The 20,615-nt window shown below is 58.6% G+C and overlaps 2 protein-coding genes across 4 annotated transcripts; both read right to left on the reverse strand.

Moving 5' to 3' along the window:
* TPGS1 (tubulin polyglutamylase complex subunit 1) lies at positions 1,800 to 8,965 on the reverse strand. The gene is made up of 2 exons (XM_021084307.1): positions 8,582 to 8,965; positions 1,800 to 2,594 (listed from the first exon to the last, which is right to left on the reverse strand). The coding sequence occupies exons 1-2, from the start codon at positions 8,953 to 8,955 to the stop codon at positions 2,060 to 2,062; spliced, it is 909 nt and encodes a 302-aa protein (XP_020939966.1). The 5' UTR covers positions 8,956 to 8,965; the 3' UTR covers positions 1,800 to 2,059.
* On the reverse strand, positions 10,141 to 14,567 carry MADCAM1 (mucosal vascular addressin cell adhesion molecule 1). 3 transcript variants are annotated; one of them, XM_021081941.1, is made up of 5 exons: positions 14,458 to 14,546; positions 13,996 to 14,271; positions 13,292 to 13,615; positions 11,905 to 12,309; positions 10,141 to 10,494 (listed from the first exon to the last, which is right to left on the reverse strand). In XM_021081941.1, exons 1-5 carry the CDS (start codon positions 14,516 to 14,518, stop codon positions 10,385 to 10,387), a joined length of 1,176 nt encoding a protein of 391 aa, XP_020937600.1. In that variant the 5' UTR covers positions 14,519 to 14,546; the 3' UTR covers positions 10,141 to 10,384.

Consider the following 20,615-nt stretch of genomic DNA (forward strand, 5'->3'; position numbering starts at 1 on the left):
ATTGTCCCCAGAGTTGGCTGCCCCTGTGGCAAGCAGGCTGGCTCCTGGATTCTGTCACTGTCACTCATTGGCCACGCCTGCCCCTCTCTGGAGAGGCAGCCGTGAGCCAAGGCAGCTGGGGAGGGGATTTGGTGGCACCAGTGACACCTGCTACACCCTGTCCAGCCCAGTTCTGATGACCAGGAGGCGGAGGTCCCTCCCAGGGGACCACAGAGTGGCCCAGAGGATGCTGGGGCCCATGCGTCCGCAGGGTACTGCGTCCGGATCCTAGCCCCTAACGTGGGTGCTTGGCCTGGCTGTGAGCTCTGGGCTGGCGGGGATCTCAGCACAGCTTGCTCCCTGATGCCGTCCGGTCCGACAAGGTCCTCAGCCCACTCACACGTCTGGCCTGTTTTCTGTGTGCGGGATTGGTAACAGCTCATGCTTACTGAGCAGGGCACTTTTTCTGAATCTTCTGGTTATGTAATGAATGACCCCAAAACTTTGTGGCTGAATACAGTAACAATCATTTATTTAGCTCACTGACCTGCAACAGACACTGCTGGGCTTCCTCACAAAGTGGTTGCTGTGTTTTATGCCAGCACCCACAGGGGTACCTCTTGCCTTTTGTTACCCAGGCCTGGAAGCCATGTGCTGTCAGGAAAGCCATCAAGTTCAAGGGGGGGAGGGATGTAGATTCCATCTTTCATCTGCCCCTGGAGGGGATGGAGATTCAGGAGGAGCAAGTGGGAAGGCAAAGGAACCTGCGGCTATTTTTGGTTTTTGGTGGTTTTTTTTTTTTTTTTTTTTTTTGGCTTTTTAGGGACACACATGTGACATATGGAAGTTTTCAGGCTAGGGGTCAAATTGGAGCTACAGATGCTAGACTACGCCACAGCCACAGCAATGCCAGATCTGAGCCATGTCTGCAACCTACACCACAGCTTACAACGATGCCAGATCCTTAACCCACCGAGCAGGAACAGGGATTGAACCTATATCCTCATGGATCCTAGTCGGATTCGTTTCCGCTGAGCCACAATGGGAACTCTCTGTGGCTGTTTTTGGAAAGCCCAGTCAGCCACAATCATTTGCTCATGGATTAGCTGCCCAAGGCCAAGGGCAGATGCTGGGAAACAGTGAGGCAGGGTGGCCCTGTGTGATGTCCTTCAGTCAGAATAAGGGCTGTCTTGAGTCCTGTTTAGTGGGGTAGGAAATTGAGGCCAAGAGCATGAAGTCTCTGCTCGAAACTGCTCTGGGCTGGGAAACTACCCCATCCAGGAAGTGATTCTCCTGGGGGAGGAGGGTCACCTGGGGGCGGTTGGCAAACCTCACAGGTGTGCCTGGACCTGGGATGGGCCAGAGAGTGTGGCAGAGGTGCTGTGCCTGTGGGTTACAGAGCACGGCCTGGTTCAGATCCCTGCTCACCCCTTGCTGGTGGTGTGACCTTCACTACTCTGGGCCTCGGGGTTTCCCCATCCACCAAACTTGGGCAGTGGTTTACCTTCCGCACAGGGCAGCGATGAGTCAAGACACTGCCCGACTTGGATGCGGTTAGCCACTCCTGTCATCACCATCACCCCTACCTGCCCAGCCGACCTCTTCTTTTGACGGGGGGAAACTGAGGTCCAGGGGGAACTGCTAGGGGGTTGCCCTGGTGGAGGGAGACTGGGGGCCCTCCACTCCCATAAAGCTGAGTCCAGGGCTACCCTGGGGTCTCCCAGAACTGGTGGGACCTGCTGGGGGCTGGCTGGGGTGTGGCCTGAGTGGACTGTATTTTCTGCGGACATGGGCTAGGGCTGGGGCAGCACACACACAGGTGAGCCTGGCTAACAGACTTTATTACTGCTGAAGAGGGGGCCCTGGCGGGCGTGCGGGGAGGGACTCTCAGCCTCCCCCAGAGGGGGCTGGGACATCATTCCAGGTTGGAAGCTGGGTGTGGAGGGGCTCCCTTTCACCCCCGCATGCAGGGACATCCCAGTCCCGGCCCTGAGCCCGTTTTCTGCCCAGGAGCAGGTGAGTCGGACCTCGAGGACCCCAGCTGTCCGGGTGGGGAGAAGGTGGCTGCCAACGGAAGCGCTCAGCCGACGGGCTTGACCTTGGCGATGAAGAGGGCGGCGGCCTTCTCCAGGAACTCCTCCCGGGTCATGGCCGCGCTGGGCCGCCGAGCCACCAGCGCGCGGTCCATGGCCAGCGCCAGGCTGTCGGGCCCCAGACGCGAGCCGGCCTCCAGGTAGCGGGCGGGCGCGGTATCGTCGCTGGCCTGCAGGGCCCCCGCCAGCGTGTCCAGCACGGCCTGGCCCACGCGGCGGTCGGCCACGGCCAGGCCCGGGTCTTCCAGCAGCCGATAGAGGGCGCCGGCGCGCGACACGAATTCCAGCAGCACGAAGCAGGTGAGCATGCCCGCGCGGAACACCGCCAGCGGCACGGCCTCGTGGTCCCGGCACTGGATCTTGCGCAGCAGAGGCGCCACCACCTCCTCAGGGGCCTCCCCGTCGCGGCAGATGCGCTTCAGCAGCTCACTGTACGTGCGCCCGTCCAGCCCCGGCTTCTTCTTGCGCCCGCTGGCGCTCAGGCATTCGTAGGCCACGCCGACGTTGTTGTTGAAGGCTGTCCTGCGGGGCGGAGGGGGCGTCGGGCCGCGGAAGAGCCCAGCCCACCCGCGGCCCGCCCCCCGAGAGGCCGATCCGGCCTCAGGACCTTTGCCCCCGACTGCGCCCTCGCCTGGAGAGCCCTCTCCCGGGCTTCTGAGTCTTTGCTCCATGTCACCTCTGGTGCGGGCCTCCCCACTCCCTAACTCCTGTCTCTACTTCTCTTCATGGCAGTCACCACGTCAGGGGCTGTATCTGCTGGTCACTGTTACAGCCCCAGGGCCCAGAACACTGCCCAGGAGCCCGAAAAATGCCCGCTGACTCAGCCACGGCGCACCTGCCCTCCTGCCGGTGTCCTGCGCACCCATAGGGTGTCACTGGGCCCACACACTTTTTACCAGAGGTTAACTCATTGCACCTCCGCAGGCCCAGAGTCAGCAAACCACAGCTTGTGGCTCACACCGGGCTGCAGCCTGTTGGTGTTGGTGAAGATTTATGGGCAGGTGGCCACATCAGTCTAGATACACTGCCTGTGGCTGCAACAGCAGAGCGTGGTAGTCACATCAGGGACCTGCTGCAGTGCTGACACTACTTACCGCCTACCTGATGAGGATCCTGAGGTCCTGCCAGGCATCCTGGCCAGGCTGTACCTCAGAGGTGGTGAACTGCTTGGGCTGGGGGTGAGCCTGGGAGTCTAGTTAACCCGGCATCTCAATCCATCCTCACCTGGACAGCCAGCGCTCGCCTGTGGCCTGGTTCCATTTCCACTGAAGTAAATGGGAAGGGAGGCTCAGGGTGGGATGATGGTCAGGCCAAGGGCCCCACTAAGAGGTAGACGCCAGGGCTCACACCCACCTTTCCTGGAAGCTTGGCTCCACTTGGGGCAGGACATAGGACATGTACCGCAGCTCCACTCTTAACTGTGGGACCTGGCACGCTGCTCACCTCTGGGGCCAGCAGGGGTGTGAGCCTGGGACATGCCAGGCTGGAGCACAGCTGGTGTCCAGTACCCTCCCTGCTGCCCAGGGCTAGGCCTGGATGTACTAACCCCATGGGCACCAGGAATCGAGGCCCTTCATAGAGGAGGAACTGAGTCCCCAGGGGGAGGATGGGACCTGGGATCTCCCCCAGCTGCCCATCCTCACTGTGGGGTCCTCACGATGTGCTGGAGCTTTAGGGTGCCAGATGCAGTGTCACAACTGGCACTGCACCAGCTGCTGCCACCTCATAACAGCCCTTTGTAGGGGCTCCTGTTATCAACTTCTTCACCAGGACAAGGGGCTGTGAGCCACCCTGGCAGTGGTGGTTCCACGTCAGCTCTGTGGCAGCGTAGCAGTTACCCCACTCCTAGGTCACATCACAGCCTGAGTCAGAAACCAGGAGTGGCTTGGCTGGCAGCCAGGACCCCAGCCTCTGAAGGCTCCCTGTGGAGGCCTCTTCCCCTCACTACATCATACTGGTCCCCTACAGCGGGTGGCCCAGTGTGACATGGGAGGGGGCCAGGAAAGCGTGAATATGGAGGGATCTCAGGGGTGTCTTGAAGGCAGGTGGCCACACGTGACAGAAGCATGGTAGGGCCCACTTCCGTGGAGGTTATAAGAGCCAGCCCAGGAGCTCCTGCTGTGGTGCAGTGGTTAACGAATCCGACTAGGAACCATGAGGTTGCGGGTTCGGTCCCTGCCCTTGCTCAGTGGGTTAATGATCCGGCGTTGCTGTGAGCTGCGGTGTAGGTTGCAGACACGGCTCAGATCCCGCGTTGCTGTGGCTCTGGCATAGGCCGGTGGCTGCAGCTCCGATTCGACCCCTAGCCTGGGAACCTCCATATGCTGTGGGAGCAGCCCAAGAAATAGCAAAAAAAAAAAAAAAAAAAAAGAGCCAGCCCACAGCCCTTGGCCACTGGCTTGACTGTGTAGGCTCCCAGACAGTCCCTGCCAACCCTGCAGTGAGAGGCCCCTTGGCTGTGTGAGGCCATAGAGATTTCAGGTGTCTGTTCCTGCCACCAGTTCATCCTGGCAGTGCCTGAGGGTTCCCCATCCACTCTGCTCTGCTGGACAACTCCCCCAGGGGCCTGTCACTCCCTTGTTGCCTTGAGCTAATCCTCGTCCCCTGGAGGTGGCAGCAGGGGTGGGGCCCAAACCAGCACTAGTTCCAGCCACTGTCCTTGCTGTCCTGTCTGGAGAACAGGTGTCCTGGTCCTTAAATCTCAGGGAGGACAGAAGGAAGACTGTGCCTGGTGGCCCAGACCAGGCCAGCATGTGGCAGGGCCCGCGTGTGCCTGTCCTTAACGAAATCAAGCTCGTCCTGTTGCTGTTTAGCACGGATCCCAGGCCTTGGGCAGGAAGGTTCACCGGAGGCACTTCCAGCCCAGTGAGATCAGAGTAGCAGGTGAGATACCCAGAGGAAAGCCATCCCTGGTGCTAGGCTGCAGCCTCTTGTCCATCATCCGTCAGTCTGTCCGTCCTCCAGGGGCTCCCCAGCCACCTGGTCCTCAGGCTTCATGTGAGTCACCTCCCACACAGAGTGGTTTGCAAAGCATGTGGGGCTTTGTTAAAAAAAAAAACAACCTCTCAGGAGTTCCCACTGTGGCTCAATGGGTTAAGAACCCAACACAGCATCTGTGAGGATGCAGGTTCAATCCCTGTCCTCGCTCAGAGGGTTAAGGGTCCAGCATTGGCACAGGTTGTGGCTTAGGTCAAGATGTGACTCAGATCTGGTGTTCCTGTGGCTGTCACATAGGCTGGCAGCTGCTGCTCTGATTCAACCCCTTGCCTGGGAACTTCTATATGCCGCAGGTGTGGCTGTAAAAAAACAAAACCAAAATCAAACAAACAAAAAAGAACCTCTTGACAGGCTGTGTCCTGGAGTCACAGAGACTTCCTGCTGCTGACTGGGGGCTCTCAGTGGGGGTGATTCTGCCCACAGAGGACACCAGTGATGCCTGGGGACAGTTTTGGTTGTCACCAATGGGTGGGGGGCGGCCCAGGATGGCCCCCCACAGAGTGACTGCCCCCAGTGTCAGCAGTGCCAGGGGAGGGACTCTGGTTCATTGTTTGGAAAGGAACTGGGTTTTCTCCCTGCTCACAGCAGAGGCCTGCATAAATTCCCACTGAGGCAGCAGGTGTAGACCAGGGTGGCCCCGGCGTTTGTGAGTCACCCCCACCTACTGCCAGGTGTGTATTTAAACATGTGCAGCATCCCAGGACCTCAGGGGTCAGATGGTTGTGGAGCACAGTCTCCTGGAGTGAAATTTCCTAACCCAGGGGTCTCGCCTGGGGAAAATCTGTCCTCAGGGGTCACTGGGGATGTCTGTGCTTGTCATGATGGGGCTTCTGGCTGTCAAGTGGGTGGGGCCATGGAAGCTGCCCCCCACCCAAGCCCAGGATGGGCCCCTCTGCTGAAAAGGCTTGGAGCTGAGGAGCCTGGCTCAGACCAAGTAGTGCTTTTGCATCTTTTTTGGAGCCACAGTGCCCAGGTCTGACTCTGGCGCTCTCCCCTGGTGGCCCCTGCAGGTCCGGAGTCAGCTCTGTGTGTGCTCCGAGGGCCAATGCGATGCCAGCACCACCATGACCAGTCCTAGTGGCCAGCACTTCTGATTTCTCAGGCACCAGCAGAGGGGTTTTTTAACATTCTCCCCAAATCTTTCATGCTGAGGACACTCTCAAGAATGGCCCCATGGTGCTCCAGCCTACCTCTCTGCCTCGGGACAAAGCTGTCTGGCCTGGGGGGACCACCCCTCACACCCAGGACTCACCTTGACCTGGCCTTGGCTTCTGACCTGTCAGCAGAGGTTAAGGGGCAACTGACTGAACCCACCACTGAGTCCCCTACCAGCCCTGTCTCTGGGGGGATCAGGCGCACCCTGGAGCCCTGGAACATGGCCACCAGCACCTGCCATGGGTCTTGCCCACTCCTGTTCCTCTGTGTCCCCAGCCAGCACCCCAACACCCCTGCAGTGCAATGAATAGTGGCCCCCAATGCATGTCCATCCAGAACCTGTGAGTGCGGCTTATTAGGGATTAGGGTCTCCGCAGGTATAATTAGTTCAGGATCTGGAGATGAAGTGAGACAGCCTGAAATCCAGTGCCAAGTGTCCTTGTGAGAGAGAGACAGAGACACAGAGAAGAAACCACGGAAGATGAGGCAGAGGCTGGGGTGATGCAGCCAGAGGCCAAGGATGCTTGGAGCCCCCAGAATCTGCAAGAGGCAAGAAGGACCCTCCCCTGGAGTCACCAGAGAGACCAGAGTCTGCCACACCTTGATTTCAGATTTTCCTGGTCAGGGATCAGATCTAACCTGCAGTTGTGACCTATGCTGCAGCTGCAGCAACACTGGATCTATAACCTATGGTGCCAGGCTGGGGATGGAACCTGCGTCCCAGTGCTCCAGAGATGCCGTGGATCCCATTGCACCACAATGGTAAGCTGCAATTTCTATTGTTTTAAGTTACCAAGTTTGTGATAAGTGGTTCCAGCAGCCCTGGAAAACTCAAACAGCTCCCTTTGTTCAAAACCCAGGACACTTCTCAACCCTCATCTACAGAGCCACTGGACCCAGGGCTGCCGACAGCTCACAAGGTGCCTTTGTGTGAATTAGAAGCTCTGCCAGAAGGCTTCACACAAAAGTCCCCGCCTGTGATGTCTATGGGGTGGGTGGCTTGTGCAGTACCTGACCTAAAAAACTGTACACGACCCTGCTACTGACTCTTCCTCCTGGAAGTTGTCCTGGGCTGCCCCTCTCCTCTGGTTCCCTCCTCCATGTCTGGTCGGCCTTCTCATGCTTTGCTGTGGGTTTGCTGAGGCTGTGGCCCCTCAGAGTTGGATCCTGGGCTCTTCCCAGCTCCCCCGAGGCCTTCATAACCCCTCCCAAGTGACAACCTCCTGCCCCTGTCACGTCTCCGTTGCAGACCTGACTGCCCACCTTTCTGCTGCAAGATTTTCCCAGCCCCCTACTCAGCTCCCCTCAGAACCAGTGTGACCTCCCATCTCAGGGACCTGTTCCTGTTCCTGTTCCCTGCACAACTCCTGCCACCTCGGCCCCAGCAAAAGCAGCAACTCGACCTTCAGAGCATGTGCCCTGAGCTCTGGACGCTCACCAGCTTGCTCCCTGCCAGGTCCCTATCTCTGGCCACCCCCTTTTCTGGCTGTCACCTTGGACACTCCCCCCTTCCCCCTGTGGCACAGACAGGCACTCTGCATGGGTGCCTGCTCTCCATACCCCTCCCCACACCCAGGCTTCCTCCAAGCCTCTCTGTGCTCCCCTTCTTAGGAGCTGCCTCCAGATAGGGGGGCTGGGGGATTAGGCTGAAACTCTCCCCTGCCTGGCTTCCTCCCCTTCCTGAGTTCTCTGAGAGCACCTTCTTATAACGTGATCCCCATGTGAATGCTCGCCTCAGGCTCTGCTTCTGGGGAACCCCCAATCTAAGTCCCAGCCCACCTACATCCAGCAGCAACCTTGTCTGGTTGATGCTGGTTCTCTCCATCCACGTGGTATGGCTCACACATTCAACGGGTGTTTCTCAATCCCCTTCTATGGGCTCAGAGCTGGGGGTGGGGGTGGGCGGCAGGCACCATCCCCTCCACACCGCCATGCGAAAGTTCCACGGCCTTCCCTTCCCCTGTGGACCCCCACACTGCAGCCCTACAGCCTCCAGGCCAGTGCGCCTGCTGGCCTTTCCCTGTGCGTCATGCAGGCCCCTTCCCGGACACCCCTCCTGCCCGCAGGAGGCCTTGCCCTAGGGCTGCAAAGGGAAGCTCAGCACCTGCAAAAAGGCATCACAAAAGACAAAGTCGACCAGAGCTCGCAGCACTGGCCCTCATCTCGGTGGCCGAGCCGGGAACCTCCAGCTGACAGCAGTGCGCGCCCACCCCGCGCCAGGGGCAACGGACCACAGTTCCCAGCAAGCCCCACGCTATATCGCCGGCGCCGAGGCGGGGAGCGAGCAGCACGGAGCACGCTGGGAGTTGAGGTCCGGCCGCATCCCCTACCCGCCCGGGCCCGGCCCAGCCCCGCACCTCTGGGAGTGGTGAGCCAGGCGAAGATGCCATAGCGCGCGGCCCAGGCGCTGCTGCTGCAGCAGGAGCTGGCCCGGGGGCTCCCCGGCGCCGCCGTTTGCAGGCGAGCGCAGGCCCATGTTCTCGAAATAGTGTGCAAGGAAGGCAATGGGCTCCTCGGGTCGCGCCTCCAGCACCTTCAGCAGGGCCGCGCGCAGCATCTCCGTCACGCCGACCTGCCGCAGAAAGTCCTCCTCACTCTCGGCCGTCACAGCTGCTCGGGAGACCCCTGGCCGGCCGCTGTCCGTGATACTGGCCGCCTGGGTCATCGCCGGCCGCCGCTTCTCCACTGCCGCCATCTTCGCTGAGGGCGACAGGGCCGGAAGCGCCGCCATATTTCACAGTACGCTAGCGACTCGGGCCGGCCATCTTGGTTAAGGGCAGAGAGCACCCGGATCCCGCTGGGATACTGGGAAATCACCACCGCAGGCCACTCTTTCTCCTAGGTTCTAACTGGCATTCTCTCTCAGGTTTCCTCTTTACGTGTGCTGGCTGGTTTTCCTGGCTTGGGCCAGGAACTTAAATTTTGCCAGACTCCAAAATGGATCCCTAGGAAGGGCTTGGTTTCTGGTGTGAAGCTGGATTGCTTGCCATCTTGGTAGTGGGCGAGCCCTTCATTAGCACGGTGCCCTGGCAACCGGTCTCCTTGGTTACCAAAGACGCCCTGCTGAGCATAGGCGGTATGGCTCCACCCCACCTCCAGGACTAAGTAATGTCCCCCTCCCTTTTCTGATTTTCAACTCAGCGTTTGTGCTCAGCCTAATTCAGTCTACGTCTGACTGTGTAGCACTTCGTGGGGAAAAGCTCCCTCTATGCACCAGACTGTGTTCGGGGTCCACTCTGCGCTCCCTCTGCCCTTAGTCCCCGGTACGCGCCTGCTGAGTGAGTGGAGTACTCACGGTTCCCAATTATTCGCCCCTGGCTATTACCTTTCCTTCCCACCAGAGGGATCTTTGTCGCCTGCATCCTCTATAACTCTCAACTCTCTCAGAGCGCCCAGTTATAGCAGGCTGAAGTCCCTGGCATCTACAGTCCTGCCAATCTCATATCCAGCCCCTCTGTCTTGCCTTTCCCGCCACCTTAGCCCACAGCCATTCGCAAAGAGATGCTATTTCCCTTAACAAGTCACCTCTGTCTGTCTTTGCCCATGCCATCCCCAACAAATCTCCGCTGCTGCTGCTTTTTTTTTTTTTGGCCACACGGAAATTCCCAGTTCAGGAATCAAACCTGTGCCACAGTGGTGACAACACAGGGTCTTTAACCCGCTGAGCCACCAGGGCACTCTCTCTTCTCCGCTTCTTTTGAGGACTCCTAATTATTCTTTTAGCGTCAGTGTCCCGTTTCCCCCCCAGGGAAGGGCAGCAGGCAGGCAGAGTGCACACCTCTCCCCGAGCCCTGGCCAGGTGGGGCTGGGGTGTCTGTCCTTCCTTGTCTCTCTGGGGAGTCACCCAGAGCAGAGGATGCCTGGAGCTGTGTAGAGGATTCCAATGTCTGTTCTACCACAGGAACCACTGCCAAAGTTAGGCCAGATGCTCTTTATTCTCCAGCTCTGCACTGTTGGGGTGGCTCCCCAGGGGCCTCACTGAGGGGAAGCCCAGCCAGCTGGGAAGCCTGGATGTGCTGCCATCAAGGTAAAGGGTGCATGGTCAGCCCCTCTGCTGTCCATAACCCTGTCAATGTCCTCTCGTTGCAACTGAGTGGAAAGAGTCCTCCTCTTTGTGGTCCAGGTGGCGCCGGAGGCCCAGAGGAGCGTAGGCCTGGTCATCAGCTGGTGGGCCGGCAGCGTTTCCACAGGCGGTAGATGAGGAACACCAGGAGAAGCAGCCCCAGCACCAAGCTACCCGTCCATAGGGCTGCAGATGCTGGCAGGGAGCCTGGGGCAAGATACAAAGGGAGCCCTTACACCCCTGCAGGTTTGGGGAGCAGCTTAGCAGAGTCTGCTAAGGGCTCCCACATTCACCGAGTCCCCTAACATTTTACAAAGGACTTCACCATTTAGAATGTCTTTAGAAATGTACAAAAATCGCTGGACTATCCAAAGGCCCTTATTTTATTTTATTTTAATTTTTAGGGCCACAGCCACAGCATATGGAAGTTCCTAGGCTAGGGGTCGAATTAGAGTAGCAGCTGCCAACCTACGCCACAGCCACAGTAATTCCAGATTCAAGTTGCATCTGCAACCTGCGATGTAGCTCATGGCAACGCCAGATCCTTTACCCACTGAGTGGGGCTAGGGATTGAACATGCATCATCACAGATATCATCTGGCTTCATTACTGCTGAGCCACAACAGGAACTTCCAAAGACCTTTGGAGTGAAACTTTTTTTTTTTTGGTCTTTTCTAGGGCTGCACCTGTGGCATATGGAGGTTCCCAGGCTAGGGATCTAATTGGAGCTGTAGCCGCCGGCCTATGCCAGAGCCACAGCAATGCAGGATATGAGCCGCATCTGTGACCTACACCACAGCTCATGGCAATGCCAGATCCTTAACTCACTGAGCGAGGCCGGGGATCAAACCTGCAACCTCATGGTTCCTAGTCAGATTCATTAACCACTGCCCCACGACGGGAACTCCCTAGAGTAAACCTTTTGAAAAGTTCATAGGACCTTATAGTGAGAAGTAGGCTGTCCAGTGAGGGGCTACTTGTGAGGACTGCATTTAAAGCGTGGCCATTCTGAATGGACAGCACTGTTCATGTAAAATGCACATCATATTTTGAAGACTTAGTTTGAAAAAAAAAAACTGATTCATGCTTTGTTGTAGGTTACATGTTGAGAAGATAATATTTGAGATATACTAGATTTGATGCAATATATTATCAGACTTTTTTTTTTTGGCCACATTCACGGCAAGCAGAAATCCCCCAGGCCAGAGATCAAACCTGTGCCACTGCTGTAACCAGAGCCAGAGCAGTGACAATGCCAGATCCTTAACCCACTTAGCCACAAGGGAGCTCCTTATCAGACTTTTTCCATTTTTTTTTTTTTTTTCCTGAATGTGGCTACTAGAAAAGCTGAAATTACCGAAGTGGTCATATTTTATTTTATTCCACAGGCTGTTGCAGTCCATAGAGGTCAGAATTTACAAACTACTGTGACATCTATATGGTCCCAGAAACTTAACAGTTATCGCCATGCAGGCAGCTATGACTTAACAGTGTTAGGGAAGCATGGCAGACAGCTGGGGACATAGGCTGGCAGGGTGCCTCCCGGTTTAAAATCCAGACACGAGGTTTCCCTGCCTCCCAGCCTCCCCCAGTGCCCACCCCAGCCCCCAGACTCACAGATTTCTGGGACCAGGTACAGGTTGGCCATCTGGCCCCCTGGGTCCAGGCGACACTGGAACCAGCCCTCAGGGTGGCACTCAGTCCACAGCGTGCTCCCGCTGGTAAGCCAAGCCTGGGCCCCGGCCTCCCTTGTCTTGTAGGCTGCCAGCCCACCGGGAGCCTGGGTCCAGTGCACGGCCACACCTGGGCCGCAGGCCGCCTCACACAGCAACTCCAGAGTTCCCAGTGCTGACACCTGGTGGATTTCTGGGTGGCAGGGCCTGGTGGAGCTGTTCCCTGGCTCGGGGTCGGGACTTCTGGGGCTGTGGGTGGAGGTCTGTTCTGGGGTCTCAGGGGAGGTTGTGATGGGGGACTCCAAGGAGGTTGTGACACAGGGCTCCGGGGAGGTCAGGCCCTGCAGGACTGGAAACAGGGGAGCATTTGTTCTCCCTGCTGCCTAGGTGCCTCCCCTGCCTCAGCCTCTCCATCTGGACCATGTGGTTGGGCCAAGACTGCTCCCAGCCCCATCTTGGGCCACTTGGGTGAATCTCAGGGTGCCCCAGTGAATAGGGAAGGGGTGAAGGTCCATTGCTGCCCATTCCCCTCAGCAGGCATCTAAATCTCTGTGTGTCACTTTCCTCAACTGTAAAGGAGCATGGCAGGCAACATGTGCTCAGAGAGCAGGGCCTTAGAGTACTAGACTTTACTATGATGGAGCTGAGGGGTGGGGAAAGGGAAGGGGATGGCTCCACATCCATGAATGAGAGTGACACATTCCTCTCTTGATGAAACAACAGCAGGGAAGACAGATAATGGAAAAAAAATCCAACACATATGGGATGTTGATAAAAGGTGTCAACAAACCCTCTGTAGAAGAGAAAGGGCCTGTGGGGGGGGCTTGACCCCTAGGACAGGGAGGTCAGGGCAAGGCTCATTGGGAAGGTGACCTGAGAGGGGTGGAGGGCAGAGCAATGCAAAGGCCCTGGGGGTGTGTGTGTTGGAGGAGCAGCAGAATGAGTGGGGGGTAAAGAGGGAGGAGGTGAGGACAGGGAGAGGGGCACGAGGTGGGCTATGCAGGGGCCCATGGGCATACTCAGAGGAAGGTGGGAGCCCCGGAGGGCTCTGAGCAGAGGAGGGGCAGAACCTCACGAGCCTAGTAGAGGGCAGTGCTCAGCAAACATGTGGAAGGAAGGAGTGAGAAGTAGCACTCTGGCTGCCACCGGGGGACAGACTAAGATCCAGTGCAGTTTTCCCACCTGCTATGGGGCTGTGACCAGTCCAGATGGGAGCATAGCAAGCAAGGGCGGAAGCAGGATTCCAGAAGCACCCTGGGCACTGCTCATCCAGGCTCACAGGAGCTGGGGGGTGTGACCTCACCCACTTCCTGGGCGACCCCCAGACTCACCTGGAATGGACTGGCGGTGGCTCCGATTCAAGCCCGGCAGGCTCATGGTCACCTGGCAGTGGAGGGTGGGTGGGGCAGGGATTCCCAAGGGAGGCAGCAACCAGCGTTCTGTCACTTGGAACAGTGGGTCCTCATCCTCCTGGGGCTCCTCCATCACATCCCTGTCCAGGGTCTGCACCCCCTCAAGTTCCTGATCCCCCAGGAGCAGGGACATGGAGAAGACATCAGGGCGAGCAGGGCTGACATTGTGGGCTGTGCAGGCTACCTCTCGGTCCCGCCCAGGCACCAGGGACTCTGGTGACACAGTCAGCTGGTCAGGGAAGGCTGTGGAGGGAGAGGTGGGCTAAGCCCTGAGGGCTGGGCCTTGAGGAGGGGGCACTGGGGTGAGTGTGGGCTGCTGGTGCACAGAGACAGGGAAGACCCAGCGCCACACCCTGTGTGGTTAAAAGCACTGGAGTGGAGTCAAGGGCAGAAAGGGCAGGTATGGAAGGCTTGGGGTGAAGTTTGGGTGGTGGGGAGAGGGGATCTAGGGAGGAGGGAGCAAACTGCAGGGCAACTCAGGAGGACCTGCGAGGCCAGCCTCAAACTGGGGAAGGATGGGCAATCGGGGAAGCCTCCCAGGAAGAGGTGCCAGGGGACAGAGGGAAAGCAGGGCCGCTGACTGGGCCCGGTTTGTGACAAGGCAGCAGGGAGGGGGTGCTTACCGAACACCAGGAGATTCACTGTGTGATGGAAAGAGCGTTTCCCGCAGTAGCCCACGCACATGCGGGTCCCCGCAGCCGACAGCGAGGCGTTGTGCACCCAGAGGACGCTGCTGCCCGTGCCTGACTTTACGGAGCCCAGGCTGGTGTCCAGGCCCCGCCACTGCACCGAGGCCACCTGGCCGTCTGCGCAGGCCAGGCGACAGGCGAACTGCCGCGACTCGCCCACAGCCACAGCCACCTCGGGCTCCGGGGGCTCCACCTCCAGCCGCCCACCTGCTGGCAGAAGGCACCCTCAGCCCCGCCTCCCCAGGCCCCGCGCCCCCAGCCTCAGCCCCTCCCTCCTTGGCTCTCTGCTGTCTGTGGGCTCGCCCCTCACCTCCCAGAACCGCCCATCCCCTGCCTGAGCCCCTTCTTCTCCCCTAAGCCCCCTCCCCGCTCAGAACCTCCTCCCCGAACCCTCACCGTGGCCAGGCTGGAGCAGCCCCAGAAAGAGGGGAAGCAGGAGGGCGAGGCCCTGCTCCATGCTTTGTCCCCTGCTCTGTCCCCTGCTGGCGGAGGAGGTGGCTTAAATAGTGGCGCCCCGGGCTCCTTCCCGCTGACCCTCGACCCTGCTTCCCCTCCCTCTTCTCCAGCTGCTCCCCGGGGGTTTCCTGAGGGGCTTTCCCACTCTGACTCCCGACCCTGGAGGCGACAGAGAGGCAGGGGCTGGGGGCCAGAGATGGGGGCAGGGAGGACAGGCCGCCGAGGTTACACAGGCAGGCGGAGGGTCTGGGCCGATTCCAGGTCTCATTTTTAGAGACAGAAGATGGGAAGATGGAGGCGGAAGAGGAGTGACTGTCGAGGTCAACTGAATGGAAATCTGAGCCCTGCCAGGCTCGCCCCATCCCGGGAATCTCAGCCTTTGTTGCCCAGAGAGGGCACATAGCACTGGTGAAGAGCAGCCTCCCCCAAGCTTGGGTGGTCGCATTGGGGGTCTGGTCTTCCTGTGGGGAACCACTTGGAAGATGGTTCCCCCGGGGACAAGGATGTTGTGGGGGTGGGGGTCTCCTGGGGGTCATATCCTCTCCAGGGTGATGGAGCTGAGGTCCACCGGCCTGGGACACGTCACCTCCTGAGCTTGTCTCCCTCTAACAGGCAGGCCTGATGGGGATGCCCAGCCATGAGGCTGCCTCAGTGCTCTGTTCCACACAGGACTGGGGTCTGGGATCCACAGGAGAAATTTGGGAGGCAACCCACAGCAGTCATCAGCCAGTCCTGAGAAGTTCATCTTCCCGGCACCCTAATCCATTCACGCCCTTTCCCCTGGGCCCCTCAGCCTGGGCCCCTTTCCTTTAAGGTGGTTCACCACCCAGCACCCAGAGCGAATTTAGAAATACCCTCTGAGTACACAGACACCCCGAGGCTGCCTGTGGCAGAAGGAAAAATCCAAACTCCTCCCTGTGGCTGGAGCCCACTGGCCTGGGCAGCCTCAGGACCTTAGCACATGCCTCACCCTGCTGGGTCTCTGCCCAGGTGAAGGCTCCTGAGTGGGTTCCCAGCAAGTTTCCCACAGCCCCTCCTCCATCTCACTTCCTCTGGTGCCTTTTCTTCGAAGTCCTTCTCAAGGTCAAGGAGCTGAAGTCATTTCCCCCTTGAACTGGAAGTGGGAATGATTTTGTCTCCCCGTTCCCCCACCCCCGTTGTGATCCTGGCCTGATAAAGAGCAGACACACAGGAAGAAAAGGATGGAGGGTCCTGGCTGCCCCCCACCACCCCAGCTGACTTTTTTTTTTTTTTTTGCCATTTCTTGGGCCGCTCCTGTGGCATATGGAGATTCCCAGGCTAGGGGTCTAATCGGGGCTGTAGCCGCCAGCCTACGCCAGAGCCACAGCAACGCGGGATCCAAGCTGTGTCTGCAACCTACACCACAGCTCACGGCAACGCTGGATCGTTAACCCATTGAGCAAGGGCAGGGACTGAACCTGCAACCTCATGGTTCCTAGTCGGATTCGTTAACCACTGTGCCATGACGGGAACTCTCAGCTGACTTTTGGGTATGACTTTTGCCTCAATTTCCCTGATGTCAGTGTAAGAGAGGAGCAGCCACGCAATGTGGTTTCTAAGCATCCCTAGCTCTGCCTGTGTGTGTTCTCAGCATTATAATCATCAAACAGAGGCGGAAACTGGGGCCCAAAGCAGGGGCCTGGGGCAGGGGAGGGGAGCTGAGGCTGGTGAGGGGCTAAGGGCGGGGGTGGGGGGAGCTGAGGCCAGGGGGTCTGGGGGCAGAGGAGGGGAGCTGAGGTGGCGCCGGGAGGGGGCGAGGCAGGGGCAGCTGGGGCTGGAGGGGTCTGGGAGCAGGCCCTTGTGAGGGGGGCCCAGATGTGTGAACCCAGAGTCTGGCTTCCTTGGTTCCATCCCCCTGCCCCAGTACCAGGAAAGGCTGCACAGGAAAGCGGCTCAAGGTGGGGCCCTTCCCAGGCCGGAGGTTTGGGCCCTTCTCGGGAAGCTGGGCCCTTAACCCGGGTGGGGGGCAGCAAGCCTGGTGAATGGGTCTCTTCCCAGCCCCTGACCCCACTTCCTGCTGCCCAGCAGTGGAGGCCCTTGGAGGGCGTGGACCTGCCTCCCCCACCTCCGGCTCCCAGCCTCTGCTGGTCAACCAGGAACCAGGGACCTTCTGGATAAGGAGACGCAGGCCTCTAAGAGGGCAGCGCTGGAAAAGCACGATTACCAGGGCGTCAGCAGAGGCCACCCTGAGGGAGGGACAAGTGGGCTGAACAGAGAAAGAAGGTTCTGAGCAGAGGTGGGGAAGAGTCAGAGCCTGGGGAAAGGAGAGAGAAGAGGGTGGAGAGACAAGGAGAGACAGAGACAGACAGACAGAGGGATGCGGCAGGGGCTTGGAGGGGATGGGGTGGGAACTAAACTGCACTTCCCACACCTGCACCAGGGACATCTGGTCCCGTCTCTGGGTGACTGAGCCTATGATGGGAACCGGTGGGTGGGGCTCTCAGCCTGGGCTTCCCGCTCCTGTCACCCCTTCCCTTCCCGGCATCATCCCCCCACAACCAAAGTCCTCAGTGGGCACTGCAGGAAGCCTTCTTCCCACAGAGGGTCCCAGCGGCCTTTTCACCCATCTTCCCAAGACAGCAGGGTGCTCTGCAGGAGACTCAGGGCCAAGGGGGGGGATGTCCAGAGAAGCCAGTGCCCCAACCCTGGGAGCTGCCCATTCTCTGACCCCAGACCCTCTGCCCCCCACCAGGGGCTAGCTCCCCTTGCTGGCACCATCGGCCAGCTGGGGGCCTTGGGGCTCTTCTTTGAGGTGAGCTGGAGCCCCTCTGCTCTGGTGCTGGAGCCTGCCTTCTTGGGGTCACTCTCTGCCTCAGCAGGTCGGGGGAGGAAGGAGACAGAGGCTGTGAGTGGTCCTCTGATAAGCAGCCACACAGAAGTCTCTAGAACAGTACAGGGGCTGTTTCACTGGCCTTTGATGTCCAGTTGGCCCAGCTGGGCTCAGGGTGTGTGGAGGGCTGATACCCAGGACCCCAAACAAACCACTAAGGGGGAATGCCCATGAAGATGTCGTGAAGATGTTGCTTGCTGATCCTTGCCCTCCTAGCCTGGAGTCTGCATGCTGCCCGCCCCTCATCTGAGGGACTGAGACTTGAGTCATCAGGACCATCAGGAGAGTGGAGGCTCTGAGCCATGATGTCTGGGTTCAGGACTGGATTGGACAGCAGCCCCCAGAGGGAGTGGGATGGGGGTGACTCTTAAGGCCCCAGAGCTAAGCCCAGCCTCCTTGGGGACTGCAGCTGGTCCTCCACCTGGGGTGGAGGGATCAGGCAGGGACAACCCTGAGGGAGCTGGACAGGTATGTGTGTGGGGTGCTTCAAGGGTCCTTGGGTCCCCCACCTACCCCAGGAGGCAGGAACACCCTGGTGGGGCTGGAGCTGCCAGACCATTCCTGACCTCAGGCCCTGTGGCCAGTGCAGGCTATGCTGTCCCCCAGTGGCAGCTCCTGGTCAATGTGGGGAGGTCGGGGGATCCCCGCTGAGCCTTTCCTGGGTGCAGGGCCAGGTGACTGCTGGGGGATGAAAAGGGTGACCAGGAGCACCAGGAGGAGTGAGGAGCAGGCCTGTGGAGGAAGGCTGGCCTGGGAAGGTGTCCAGTGCTGAGAGGACAGGCCTCAGAGGCCAACTTGAGTGGCCCTGGCCCCTAAGGCATGCAGAGGAGTGGGCCCTGGTCAGAAGGCCAGGGGCTGCCATCTCACTCAGCTCCATGTGGAACAGGTAGAAGAGGGATCTGGAGAGGGTATTGCACAGACCACAGATGCCACATGCTGCCCCATACCACACCTGGGGACAGGATGGCAGGAAGGCCACCAACCCTTCCAGACTACCCCCAGGGCAGGGGGCAGAGAAGGCCCAAACTGACCTTAGCAGGTGTGGGCAGGGTGGAGACCTGCCCACCCAACACCCACCTACCTGTCCACAACCCCCCACCCCTCTGGGTGTTAGGCTGCCATTCCCACTGCCCATGCACCTACCGCCCATCTGTTGACTTGTCGTCCATCTGTCCTCCCCCAAATGAACACCCTGGCCCCTCCACCACCCCCTGCGGACAGACCACAACCACCACGGCAGCCCTGGGGTGGGGACCACCTGTGTCTGAGAAGGGGGGCACTGCTGTGTTCCCATGTGTGTCTGAGGGTGGAGGCACCTCTCTGCTCCCAGGGGTGTGTCTGAGGAGGGAGGCATTGCTCTGCCCCACCAGGAACGCAGACCCAGTGTTGTAGAAGAGGTTTGGGTGTTCTCTGAGGAGTGGGGAGTGCTGGTAAAGAATTCGAACTGATCATAAGGATTTGCCGTGGGTCAACAGGGCCATTGCTGGGCTAGCTGTGTGAAATTCCAACCTTGCCATACTGGAGCCCAGCTGATCCATCCCAGGAGGGCCTGGCTGGGGAGGTGACAACATTAGGGCAGAGGACAAACTCACCACCTGAAGTGTAATTTTTAATTTAAATATCAATGTAAAAACAGATATTTGACTCTTATTGGAAAACTTTAAAGATAAGCATGTTTGGAAAACTTGGGTCTATGGATCTACTTTTTCACTTACAATTTTGGGAAATCACATATACAGATGAAATACAATGGAAATTAAGTGGGAAATACTTGTAAGGGTAAAACACACACTGAATTTTGAGAATTTAGTGTGAACAAAGATTGTAAAAATCCCAGTATTTATCAAGTACTATAAGTTGCGGAGTTCCTGTCATGGCAGGGGAAACGAATCCAACTAGGAACCATGAGGTTGCGGGTTCAATCCCTGGCCTCACTCAGTGGGTTAAGGATCCGGCGTTGCCATGAGCTGTGGTGTAGGAGCCTCCATATGCTGGGGGTGCAGCCCTAAAAAGACAGAAAAGACCAAAAAAAAGTATTATAAGTTGAAAGGATATTTTGGATATACCTGGCTAAGTAAAGCACCTTTTATAAACTCATCTTGAGTTACTTGTGGCTCCAGTTTTTCTACGTGGCCACGGGAACTCTATTTCCAGTGGGCAGGGTGGGTGGATGGGTGGGCTCTGGTCCTGTACTGACTGGTTTTGTGTCCATGAGCAACAGAATGGAAGTGGTGAGCACCCACTCCTCACCCAGACCCCAGGCTGAGACCTGGGAACCCTTGCTGTGCAAAGTGGTTAGTACAGTGGTTTTCATCTGGCAGGGATACTGGGTGATGTCCGGGGACACCTGGTTGTCACACGGGGGGGCACTCCTGGCATTCAGGGAGTGGGGCAAGGTGCTGTCCAATCTCCCACAGTGCCTGGGAACAATCGGGCCCCAGTGCCAGCAGTGCTTTCATTGCCAGAGGCAGGGCAACACCAGGTGGGAAGCTGCTGGTGGATGACTTGGGAGAATCTGGTCGCCTTGACTAGAGGGGGAGGGCTTGGGGCTGGGGGTCACCATCAGCACCCAGAGCAGACCCCCTGAAGGAAGTTCTCTGCTCAAGAAGCTTTTTTCAGGTACAGGCTCTTTTCCTGTGATGTGAGTGAGACCAGAGGGTCTGGGGAGGATCTCCCAGGCTGGCAGCAAGGTCTGGGTGTTGGCAAGTTCAGAGCCCAGGCAAGGTGGAGGTGAAGGTGGTTCTGCGGGGAGAGTGTGAAACTGGGGTTGCAGGATTGTGCCTGGGTGTGTGGGGCTGGGCTCTGGAAGGACCAAGCTGGCTTTGGGGGTGCTGGGTAGGGAATGGGGCCAAGGTTCAGCATCCAAGGCTAAGGCTGGGAGCTCAGTGGTCCAGATATGGTGCCCAGTGTATGGAGGGTTGTATGGGGCTGAGGGTCAGGGTCCTGGCAGGACTGAGTGTCAGATGTGAGGGCTGATGGTCAGGGTTGGCCGAGCTGAGGGTCTGAGGTGAGGGCTGAGGGTCAGAGGCTAGGGCTGAGGGTCAGAATCGGGCCGCGGCTGAGGGTCAGAAGTGAGGCCCGGGGGTCAGGGTCTGGCTGTGGTTCAAGCACTCACTGCACCGCTGTCCGTGGCGACAATGTCCTGGGTCAGCTCAACGTGGCCCTGGGGGCCGCCGCCCCCTGCAGCCCCGAAGGCGGGGACGCTCCGGCTCCGCTCCAGCCATGGTCACCGACTCCCGCCAGTTTT

Source organism: Sus scrofa, chromosome 2, assembly GCF_000003025.6.
Source record: "Sus scrofa isolate TJ Tabasco breed Duroc chromosome 2, Sscrofa11.1, whole genome shotgun sequence".
Taxonomy (NCBI): Eukaryota; Metazoa; Chordata; class Mammalia; order Artiodactyla; family Suidae; genus Sus; species Sus scrofa.

Bases quoted from the DNA above. Each gene is read 5' to 3' on its own strand.
- MADCAM1 (XM_021081941.1), bottom strand. From the start codon at position 14,518: ATGGAGCAGGGCCTCGCCCTCCTGCTTCCCCTCTTTCTGGGGCTGCTC. The intron at 13,616-13,995 runs GTAAGCACCCCC...CTCCCTCCACAG, and splicing joins AGTGAATCTCCTGGTGTTCG to CCTTCCCTGACCAGCTGACT. The intron at 10,495-11,904 runs GTGAGTCTGGGG...ATCTTGCCCCAG, and splicing joins GTACCTGGTCCCAGAAATCT to GCTCCCTGCCAGCATCTGCA.
- TPGS1 (XM_021084307.1), bottom strand. From the start codon at position 8,955: ATGGCGGCGCTTCCGGCCCTGTCGCCCTCAGCGAAGATGGCGGCAGTG. The intron at 2,595-8,581 runs GTGCGGGGCTGG...TCCGCCCCGCAG, and splicing joins CTGGCTCACCACTCCCAGAG to GACAGCCTTCAACAACAACG.